Source organism: Geotrypetes seraphini, chromosome 12, assembly GCF_902459505.1.
Source record: "Geotrypetes seraphini chromosome 12, aGeoSer1.1, whole genome shotgun sequence".
NCBI classification, from domain to species: domain Eukaryota; kingdom Metazoa; phylum Chordata; class Amphibia; order Gymnophiona; family Dermophiidae; genus Geotrypetes; species Geotrypetes seraphini.
Window position 1 is genome coordinate 53796786 of NC_047095.1, and position 12054 is coordinate 53808839.

At 42.1% G+C, this 12054-nt stretch overlaps 1 protein-coding gene across 16 annotated transcripts in view; it reads left to right on the forward strand.

The window, feature by feature from the left end:
* DAB1 (DAB adaptor protein 1) overlaps positions 1-12054 on the forward strand; it is a 692719-nt gene that overhangs the window by 507750 nt on the left and 172915 nt on the right. For all 16 annotated transcript variants that reach the window (XM_033916678.1, XM_033916677.1, XM_033916676.1 and 13 more), the window contains one exon: positions 11045-11143. In XM_033916678.1, the coding sequence (XP_033772569.1) occupies positions 11045-11143 (99 nt within the window). The remainder of the gene's footprint in view (positions 1-11044; positions 11144-12054) is intronic.

The window sequence follows — 12054 nt, forward strand, 5'->3', positions numbered from 1 at the left end:
CCTGGTGAGATGGTCGGAGCATACCGCGAGTGATTTCCTGTGGGAGTGGGTGGCCTTGGGGTTAGACCTGCTGCCTCAGCACCCTGAGGTTGTAAGTTCAATCCCAGCCTGCTTCTTGTGACGCTGGGCAAGTCACTTAAGGGCAAATTCTATAAGAAGCGTTCAAAAGTTAGGCGCCTAATTAGGCACTGTTCAGCGCAATTCAAGTAAAATTGGGTGCTGTTTAATGAATCACACTGAACAGAACCTATTTTGGAGGCGCCCAAGAAATAGGCCAGCTCTAGGCATAACTAAAAGTTAGGCGCCTAGCTGAGCGCATAAGCACGCTTAAGAGCAATGATTCTGCAACAAGGTGCCTATAACATGTAGCCATGTCCACACCTAACAAGCATAGCGCCTATATTTTGGAAGGCCGCCTAAATTTTTAGAGGCGCCTTGTTACAGAATCGTGCTTTCTTGATAGGCGCCTATGTTTCAATCAGTGCTGATTAAAAAGCTTAATTGAGCTTATTATTCAATTTAGATAGGCGCCTATCTAGATGGGCGCCTCTGAAATAAGGGCCTAACTTTAGGCGCTGGTTACAGAATTTGGGCCTTAATCCCTCCATTGCCCCAGGTACCACAGTTAGATTCTGAGCCTTCTGGGACAGTTAGGGAAAATACTTAAGAATACCTGATTGCCATTCAATGTGTTGTAACTATTTTGGGTGAATCTCTTCATGAAAAGACCACTGTGGGAACTTACATCGGCCATTTTGAATAGTGAGACTGTATGGGGCAGGAGCATATGAGGATCGCTCCTGCCCTGGCTCACCACTGGACCAGCAGGGTTTAAGGCTGACCCAGGAAGAAGTGGAAGACTGAAATATAAATCAAGACCCCCCTTTTACTGGGCCATTTTTTGACCCCAAAAAATATATTTTTATAGTCTAGTATGTACAGTAATTACTTCGCTTTCCAATTTTCATAGGAAAACAATTCTTATAAGTAAAGCCATTCATCCTATTATTTTCTGAATGCCGCTGCATTTTTGAGTGTTGATATTTAGAGATGATTTATGCTCTTAAGATTTCTGTGCATCACTATTATAACTAGGGATAAATGCGATACTTTTTGAATATTTTTAAAATCAGATATAGATGACTGAATCCCTGGTATTATTGTGCCCAGTACTATAGAAGAGGTATCATGGGGTGAAAGGGCCCCCATCAAAATCAGCCTGCAATCTTGCATTTACGCAAAGTCAGTCAAAATGATTTATTCAAGATAATGCGAAAAGAAAAGAATGAGATTTGCAAACATTTAAACTTATGTAGAACTCATAAGTGAACAGCAACAAAAAAAAGAATCCAACAGAGACTGCAGTGTATCAAATAAGGAAAAACCAAACAAAAACTGCAGGCTATGTACAAGATGCAGGCAATGTTTATTATACCAATGATAAAATGCAGTAAATATACGACCTTATTACCAACCCAAAGACACAACACACCTTCCTCAGAGGTCCAATGGCCATTGCGACGGACTCTCATATTGAAGTTTCTATTTGTTAGATTGTTCAACACAGGCATTTGTTTGGTACCTTTTTGCAGTCTGTTTCATACTTTATGCACCATGGACCCCTGAGGAAGGCGTGTTGTCCGAAACACGGACCGTGTCGGGTCCTTGGGTTGGTAATAAGGTCGTATATTTACTGCATTTTATCATTGGTATAATAAGCATTGCCTGCATCTTATACATAGCCTGCAGTTTTTGTTTGGTTTTTGAACTCATAAGTGAACCAATAGCTATGATTGCAGCTTTGGTTGTACTATGTGCATTAGGCTGTTGATTGGTTATCATTACATGATTGACAAGAATAGATGCTGATGTAGCCTTGGGAAACTCTACGGGTCAATGGAAATCAGTTATGTTGCAAACACACTGTATATGATATGAGGAGAAGGAATGAGAGTAGCTTGCTGCAACGATAGTTTTATGAACTCCGTTTGCTAGCTCTCTTATCCATAATATTGGCATCTGTGCTATGCTGTGATGATTACACCCAAAACGAAATAACTCTGGCTGACAAAATGGAAAATCTTTATCGATATTATAGAAACATTGAAACAGAGAAAAAGAAGGCAGATAAAGACCATATGGCCTATGTAGTCTGCCTATCCGTGCTATCTACTATCCCTTCATCTCCCTTAAAGATCCAGAATACTTGTCCCAAGATTTCTGGAATTCCGATAAACTTTTTATTAGAGAGTGACATGGGAGCTGTTACCATGGTAAGATCACAGTTTCTGTGGTAATTATTGTGGGAGCGCCCCCAGAAAATCCTCCAGGAATGGTTAACCATTTCATGGTAGTTTTGCAGGAATAGTAACCATTCTCATGGCATTCCGGCAGCCTGATGTCTCTGGTCTCCTTCCCTCCCCATGCCCCCCCCCCTATACTCCTACCTACCCTGCGGGCAGTGCTTTATCTTATATGCTGTCTTGCTGGACAGTTGAGTCTTCTCTGTCTCTATGGCAGTTGCAGGCTACAACAGGAACAGGAAGAGACTGTGGAGAGAGAGAGAGAAGAGAGAAACCCAACTGGAAAGGAAGAAGAGAGAGAGAAGAGGATAGATGCTGATGGAAGTGGGGTAGATGGAGAGAGAGAAAGAGGCAGGCACTGGATGGAAGTGGGGAGGGGAGAGAGAGGCAGACTGCTGGATTGAAATGGGGAGTGGAGAGAGGGGAAGAGACTCTAGATGAAAGTGGGGAGGAGAGAGCGAGAGGCCAGATGCTGGATGGAAGTGTGGAGGAAAGAGAGAGGGGAGCAGAGGCTGGATGGAAGTGAGGAGGAGTAGGCTCAGACATTGGATGGAAGGGGTTAGAGAAAGAACGCATATGCTGGATGGAAGGAAGGGATAAAGAAAAAGGGCACATGATAGATGGGTGGGGGGGGGAAGAACTAGTGAGATACAGGAGGGGTAAGGGAAAGAGGAGGAAAGCTGAAGGTAGATAGTGAAAAGAGGGAAACTGAGGATTGGATAGTAAGATAGAATTTTATCTAGGTAGAGGCAGAAAAGCTGAAAGAAAAGGGAGAAGAGAAAAACAACAGGAAATCCTAGTAAGAGAAAATGAGGAAAGCAGAAACCAGAGATGGGGACTACAATTGGGGAAAAAAAAGCAAAGGTAAAACAAAGAATTTTATTTTCCATTTAAGATAAAAATAGTGTGGTATCTGTATTAATAAATGTTAATAAATAAATATAGAAATGGAAATGGGGTATTATCCTTTTATTGGACTAATTTTAATACCTTTTTGACTAGCCTATAGAGACCAGAACAGGAGACCAGAACAGCAGTGTACTGTACAGACCTAAGGAAAAGGGTTTTGGATTTTGAAAGCTAATTGAAAAATGTATTTAGTCCAATAAAATGGTATATTTTCTATTTCTTATATTCTTTGTATTTGTTTGTAATGTAGTGATTGCAATATACCAGTTTTTGAAATTTACATCTGCTATTTTATATTTTGCAAAGTACAGGGGGACATGCATCACAGTTTATCTTTCTCTAGTGTTGCACAGTGTGCAAAGTCTGATTTCTTGGGGGTTCAGTTTAATTTTTATTACTATTTTTAGTTTTTGTTTATTTATTCTATACTGGGTGAAGGTCTGTGTTCTGCACATGTGAAAGAGACATGGCGCTCTGTAGCACTGAATGCAGAATTAATCTCTACTAGTGCTGCCTGATTCATGGGAAAAAAGTTAGATTCAATTTGATTTGCTTTTCCCACCCAATCAGACATTTTCTTCAAACGTCCTGGTGGATTTATTTTGTAGCCTCTTCACCCACCACACCCACTTTTGCCCTCTCCAACCCCACACCGGCGCTGTGGTGTAAACAAAATATACAAACAAATCCTCTCTCTGTTAGGTCCTAGCTCACATTCGGTGTCTAATACAAGCTCTGGCAAGATACACATTTCAAATCTGGCATATTGTAATCATAAAATAGAAAAAAATATATATTTTCTACCTTTTATTGTCTGGTCATTTATTATTCAAATCATGTTGGTCCCAGGCTCTGGTATCTGTTTGTCTTCTGTTAACTTGTTCGCCGGTGTCTCCTGGACATTTGACGTTTTCTTCTTTCTCCATGCTCACCATCCATCTTCCATCTCTCTATCTTCCCTTCCACTGCCATATCCAACATTTCTGTTTCTGTTTCTAAAAAGAGGACATGTTCAGGTAAATCCAGACGTCTGGTAATCCTTCATCTACCCCTTCCTCTCCTCCACCCCATGTCCAGCAATTCTTCCTCTCTCCTTTCTCTCCCATGTGCAGCAGCTTTCCATAACTCCCTGAGCAGCACCTCCCAACCAATCCCCCTCCCCCCCCACCACGCACACTGTGAGATCTGACATACCTTCTGGCCTCCCAAAGCAGCAGCAATGGTGGTGGTGACCAGCCGGCAGAGATAGCACTGTGAACAGGCTGCACCACCAGGGCTTTCCCGCTGCTGCATCATCAGTGACATCATCAGTGATATGGCAAAAGGAAAGCCCCGGCGGGGAAGGCCACAAGCAGCATGTTTAGAGCAATGCCTCTACTAGCTGGCCACCGCCACTACTGCTGCAGCTTTAGGAGGCCCGGAAGTATGTTACTGGGTGAAGGGGTATTGATCACTTTATCAGTAAATCTGATTTTTTTTTTTTAGAGAACAAATTGATTCAAATCGATTCACCGAAGTGAATCGGTGAATCGATTTGAATCGGGCAACACTAATCTGTACTAACTGGGCTTGTTAAGTTTTCCAGTTAGTTCTAGAACACACTGTGGTGTTGTCTTTTCCTAAGGCGGTCCTTGTTGTGTGACTTGTGAAAGTTACTGCTATTACGGTATGTTGCAATTGCTCTGTAGGTCCTGAGTGACATATGTAGTGTTTTATACTACTTCACATTATGCCTCATACTGTATTGGATTGGATTTACAGCAAACCTTTCTTAAGAGCTCATGGCAAGTTGCATTCAGGTACAGTAAGTATTCTGTCCTTGGAGGGCTTACAATTTAGGTTTTGCATCTGAGGCCATGGAGGGTTAAATGACTTGTCCAAGATGTCAAGGAGCATCAGTAGAATTTGAACCCTGCTGCTCTATTAGGTCTAATTAATATATGCTGGGTGTTACTAAACAGTGGCAAATGTTTCGATTCTCATAGGAATTGAATGAGAGTTGGAGCATTTACCTCGCCGGCCCGCAGTAAGAAGCTCTTCTGTGGTTTAGTAAAAAGAGCCCATAGATAATACCTAATGTCTGGTAACGCAACAGAAAATTAAAGTTTAGCAGAGCTGAAGCCCGGTGGACATTTGGCAACCTACCTAAAATATTGCTCCGTAAATTATTTTTATGGTCGCCAGTAACCTTAGAATGTCCGTCCCAGTATTGCTGAACATTACTGTTCACACAGCCAACAGGAATATGCTGGACTGGGGAGCTAGGGCTGACTGAGAGCCAAATGTTATCGCACCCGCTTATATTTCCAGAATACTGTACACTTCCCCCTCCGTATTCGCGGTTTCGTTGTCCGCTGTTTCGGTTATTCGCAGTTTTTCATACATAGGCTCCGCCCCCAAATTTACATTATAGGAAGTCGCTGCTCCCAGCGATGCACAGAGAAAATCGATCCTCTCAGCGTTGTAAAGAGAAAATCGCGGCGCGCGTTCTTTTTAAGAGCAGGTAAGGTTATTCACGGTTTTGTGTCTTTTTTTTCGGGCTCTTTACAGAAAAACTGTGAATAACATGCGTAAAGTTATTCACGGTTTTTCTGCATTCGCAGCCATGCTGATCCCCTGTCTTCGCGAATACAGAGGGGGAAGTGCAAGCACTATTCTATTTAATATTTTGTATTATTTTTTGTATGTGTGTGTGATAATCTGGGGGCTGTTCTTTATATGTTTTGTGCATGAGTAATTAGAACTAAAATTATTGTCTGGACTAAAATATCACTGATATTGCGCTGATGTTTGGCTTTCAGTGTGCAATGCCTCACAAATTTGACTTTTATTGATGCTCTTTCAATCAAAATAAAAGTTAGAACCCCCCAAGTGGCATAGTAAAAGGGGGTGGCAAGGAGCAGACCGCCCAGGCGCCGTCTTGGTGGGGGCACCAGCACCTCTCCGCCTTCTCCTCCCACTCCTTCCCATTCCTCCCACACCATGCATAGGCCTTAAATCCATCCCCACCTTACCTCCAGCTCTTCTCCAGTGCAAACAGCAACTCCAACCTGCTCCTCGTGCCGGCCTCGGCGGTCCCCTTTGACGCTACTTCTAGGTCCCGCGACTAGTGCTCGTGCCAGGGAAGCTAAAAAGTACGGGGGAGCCCCTTGGGCAGCGTACCACTCTGCTCCGTTCTTATGGGGACGAGAAAAGGAAGGATTCTTACTCCAACTGTGGTGAAAGATCCTATAGACAAGCGTTTAACAACTATTGCGGATCCACAGTTGAAGTCCCCCCCCCCCCTCCTTTGAAAGCTTCCCTTTCTTCTGGGTGACGTACCCCTCCCCCACAACCATTATTTCAATTAGAAGAATCTTTTGGACAATACGAGACACCTGAATTACCACAAGAGACAGTTAGTGGACAAGATCCTTCTCTGCTGATCCTGCAAAACAGCACAATACTTGACGTTAAGGTACCATATCCAATATTATCTAAACCTCAACCTATTAATGGTCTTTTCCCTGCAACACAGGACCAGACATTACAGGATAATTATAGCAAATTTGTTGCAGAGACAGTTGAGAAATTTATCGATCAAGATAAGAGGTTTTGCACCTTCGAGAAAAATTTGGAGAAAATAGATTTTCAGGTTAAATCCTGTCAATCTATATTAGCGACCTCAGTTAAAGAAAATGTATTGATTCGTTAGGCTGTGGATCTGAGGCCTAATTTTCCTGAAACACGCTATCTCTCATCTAGAGAAATATTTAACATGAATGTGAAAGATATTTTACAGTTGAATTTAGAAACTAACGATGTAGTGAATGCTTATTATTTACCTCGAGCTGCTAGGAATGAAGCGCCGGAGGGAGAGATAGATTTCTAAACTCTCCTAATAGTTTAGATTTAACAAAGGCTTTGGAAACTTCACAAGAAACTATTCAGAAACTATTTTTTATGTATTTATTAGGCATTTACCGTATTTTCACGTAGATAACGCGCACCCGTGTAAAACGCGCACACGGGTATAGAGCGCGGGAAACACAAATTTATGTTAAAAAAATTTAATATAGCGCGCACACGCGTATACCGCGCATGCTAAAACCTCCTCCCGCCTACTCGGAACCGGCATCATCCCCCCCCCGCTCGCGTCACCCCCCCTCCCCCGCGATCCTACATCCCCCCAGCACCAAACATCTCTTACCCGATTGGGCACTAGCACCAATGCACAGGACGTGCCAGTGCCCGAAGATCCTCCCTCGTTGGTTTGGGCTGGGCTGGGCGGTGCGGTGCAGGAGAGATCCTCCTTCTTCCTGCGCCGGGCTGGACTAGGCTTTGAGCATTTGCACATGCTCAAAGCCTTCTGGTCTCGCTCTCTATAGAGCAAGGTTATGCACGGTTTGTAAAATCGTGTATAATGCGCGCGTTATATGCGTGAAAATACGGTATATACCGCCGATCAATGTTATCTAAGCCAGTGGTTCCCAACCCTGTCTTGGAGGACCACCAGGCCAATTGGGTTTTCAGGATAGCCCTAATAAATATACATGAAGCAGATTTGCATGTCTGTCACTTCTATTATATGCAAATCTCTCTCTTGAATATTCATTAGGGCTAGCCTGAAAACCGATCGGCCTGGTGGTCCTCCAGGACAGGGTTGGGAACCATTGTTCTAAGCGATTTACATTCAGGTACTCGGGCATATTTCCCTGTCTGTCCCGGTGGGCTCACAATCTATCTAACATTCCTGGGGCAGTGGAGGATTAAGGTCCAAATTCTGTAACCTATTTCAGAGGTGCACATCTAGATAGGTGCCTGTCTAAATAGATTAACAAGCTCAATTAAGCTTTTAATCAGCAATAATCGAAACTTAGGCGCCTATCAAGAAAGAGCGATCCTGTAACGAGGCGCCTCTAAAAATTTAAGCGGCCCTCAAAGAAATAGGCGCCATGCATGTTAGGCGTGGGCGTGGCTTCGTGTTAGGCGCCTTGGTACAGAATCGCTGCTCTTAAGCGTACTTAAGCGCTCACAGGTGCGCTAAACTTTTAGTTGTGCCTAGAGCTGGCCTATTTATCGGGCGCCTCCAAAATAGCTTATGCTCAGCGTGATTCCGTAGACAGCGCCCAATTTTACTTGAATCGCGCTGAACGGTGCCTACCTTTTGGGCGCTTCTTATAGAATTTGCCCTTAAGTGACTTACCCAGGGTTACAAGGAGCAGCACAATTAGGATGGATGTCCAAGAGCCAATTTAGGATGCTTTTTGGACATCCATGTTTTTTGTTTTTTGTTTTTTATTATGAGCCTAATTATAGACTTGAGGTTCTTTTTACTAAGCTGCGATAGCGTTTTTAGCGCACGCAGGATTTTAGCGCACCCTAAACCCGCGCTACGTGGCTAGAACTAACGCCAGCTCAATGCCGGCATTAAGGTCTAGCATGCGCGGCAATTCAGCGCACGCTAAGCGCGCACTAAAACCACCATCGCAGCTTAGAAAAAGGAGCCCTTAATTTCTTTGTAATCCAATATAGTGGTTTAACATATTGTAACCCTTCTCTTGTGCTCAAAACTTAAAACTTCAATGTAAACGAGCAGCTGATGGTACATTTCCTTGACCATAGTATCACTCAAGTGGGAATTTTAAGCTAACATCAGCTATTTATTTACATTGAAGTTAGGCACCATTTATAGAATCACACCGGTAAACGTATAAACCTTAGTTGCGTCCTATTTATGCCATGATTTTCTTGGCCTAAATTTAGCCACCTAAGTCCACTTTAGGTGCCTACACGCATAACACACCCGCGATCTGCCCCTAACCACACCTTTTTTCTGGTAGTTGCCTTGGATTAGACGCCTACCTAAAAGTGGTGAGCGCCTACCAAGTATCCGTGGCTGTCAAAAATTACAAAGACTAGGGGTACAGTCGATGAAGTTACAGGGAAATACTCTTAAAACCAATAGGAGGAAATTGTTTTTCACTCAGAGAATAGTTAAGCTCTGGAACGCCGTTGCCAGAGGTTGTGGTAAGAGCGGATAGTGTAGCTGGTTTTAAGAAAGGTTTGGACAAGTTCATGGAGGAAAAGTCCATAGTCTGTTATTGAGAAAGACAAGGCGGAAGCCACTGCTTGCCCTGGATCGGTAGCATGGAATGTTGCTATTCTCTGGGATTCTAGAATCTTGCTACTCTTTGAGGATTCTGGAATCTTACTCTGAGATAATGAAATGTTGCTACTCTTTGGGTTCTGGAATCTTGCTACTCTTTGGGGATTCTGTATGGAATGTTGCTACTATTTAGGGTTCCGGAATCTTACTCTGAGATAATGGAATGTTGCTACTCTTTGGGTTTTGGCCAGGTACTAGTGACCTGGGTTGGCCACTGTGAGAACGGACTACTGGGCTTGATGGACCATTGGTCTGACCCAGTAGGGCTATTCTTATGTTCTTAAGTTAGGTGCCTACCTCCCAATTAATTGTAATTTAAGTCAATTATGAGGTACTAATTGCTTGTTATCAGTACCAACTAAACTTTTTAAATAATTAAGTTAGGCACCTAACTTTATGCATCTTTTACAGAATCGGGGCCTAAGTTCTTTTTAACAGAATAGTGCATGGCAGAATTTTGGCATTTGTATACATAATTATTTACGACTGAGCGCCCACTTTCTAGAATTACCTCCTTCGTGTGTAAGAATCTATTTGTATCATTCCCATGAATAGTGACTCTTGTGATGAAAGCCATCACTGGTACCTGAGGGGTTTTTTTTTTAATTTTTTTCTGGACAAAACCACCAGCATAAATTACTTTTTGCCTACCCTTGTCTTGGGAGTTTTCAGGATATCAGTAATGAATATGCATTGGATGGATTTGCATACACTCGGTTCCCGATGTACTGTGTATACAATATTGAAAATCCAACTGATTAGATGTGTCTCCAGGAAAACAAGGGCCGAACTTTCAATACTTTCCAGGCAAGGAGTTCCTGTCCATTTCATGATCAAGGTTCAACACACAGACCATAGACTGCATTTGTGAGGAATTATCAATATCTATTTATCACAGAAATGGAAGTGACATCAATACTTGTGATTGACTAAGTTAATATTGTTTTCTTAGCACATTGGTCCACACCCGCGGCGGCCCATCAGGTCCATGACCTGTCAGGTTTTCTTGATTTAGCCCTATAGCCCCCTTATTTCTCTATCTATACTCTTTCTATACCCTATCTACCTCTCTGATATACAAGCAAGGTCTTGCAATACGAGTACATACAATATTTTGTATTAAAGTTTTGGGGTTGTGGAGTTTCCATTATTTCTTATGGGGAAATTTGCTTTGATATACGAGTGTTTTGGATTACAAGCATGTTTTCGGATCGAATTATGCTCACAAACCAAGGTTTTACTGTATTATATATCCATTATATCGGATAAGCATAATTTTAAATTGCCAAAAAACCTCATTTGTGATGTAACCACTTGAATTCGAAGGTATTCCTCTTAATTGTCTCAGAGAATTTTTCTCTGGTGAGACTTTATCTTGTGGTAGGTTCCCACTCTGAGACAATTAGGAGGAATACCTTGGAATTCAAGTGGCTACATAAAGAGACTCTCACAAACAAGGTTTTTTGGCTATTTGATATATTGGGTCACTTCTTTTGTTTGCTTTGACCCGCCCCAGAGATTTGGATAATCTAAAGTATACTTTTAAGCCATATTACAGCTATGATGGATGACCTTTTGGACTTGTAAATAGAATGATTAGGACTTTCAGAACAACTCATCTTTCTGCCAGAAAAGTAACAATAAGAAATGTGAAAACGAATCAAAGCAATCTTTTTCTCAACAGGGAATTGCTGCTGCTGCACGCTCAAAAGGAGAGCATAAACAGAAAGTATTTTTAACAATTTCCTTTGGAGGAATCAAAATCTTTGATGAAAAGACTGGGGTAAGTTTTTGAGCCGATTTATTATAAGGCTGGTGCTTGTGCAATAGATCCTTAACACTGACAGGATGGTCTTACATTTGTTTTTCTGTGATTTTTATATGTTGTGCTACTGATGTTTTATAATGTATGGTCCACGTGTTAATTTACGTATTATGTTTGTTATGTTATAGATTTTATTGTGAATCACTTCAAACCTTCTTTTGATTGAAGAGACAGAATATAAATTTGTAAATTGTGCAGTGACCATGGGCAAAGTCAAATGCAGAAACTGCTAGGGGTAACTTAAGTTTTTCTGCTAATTGGATGAAAGTATGTAAAAAAAAAAAAAATACATGAAAGTTCTCCTGACATGCTGAGCATGTGTAGAAAGCCACACTTCAAGTGAAGAAGAAGGTAATATGGCATCTTTCCTTCTTTCTTGAACCTTCATCTCCTTCTCTCTTTCTTGGTGACTTTAACATCCATGCTAATGACCCCTCCAACTCTTATGCTTCTAGGCTGTTCGGAGGAGTGTGTGGCGCAGTGGTTGAAGCTACGGCCTCAGCACCCTGGGGTTGTGGGTTCAAACCCCGCGCTGTTTCTTGTGACCTTGGGTAAGTCACTCAGTCCTCCAAAGCCCCAGGTACATTAGATAGATTGTGAGCCCGCCTGGACAAATAGGGAAAATGCTTGAGTACCTGATTGTAAAACCGCTTAGATACCCTTGATAGGCAGTATATAAAAACCTTAACATCCTCATTCAATCTTCAGGTTACTACATACTCCATTGGCTGCCTTTTGAGGCCAGAGTTTGGTTTAAATTTGGGACGCTCTGTTCTAAAGCCATATATGGTCAGGCACCTGGTTATTTACTAGAGCAATTTACTTTTTTTAAGGCGGTTCGTTCACTAAGGATAACTTCATTGTTTGTG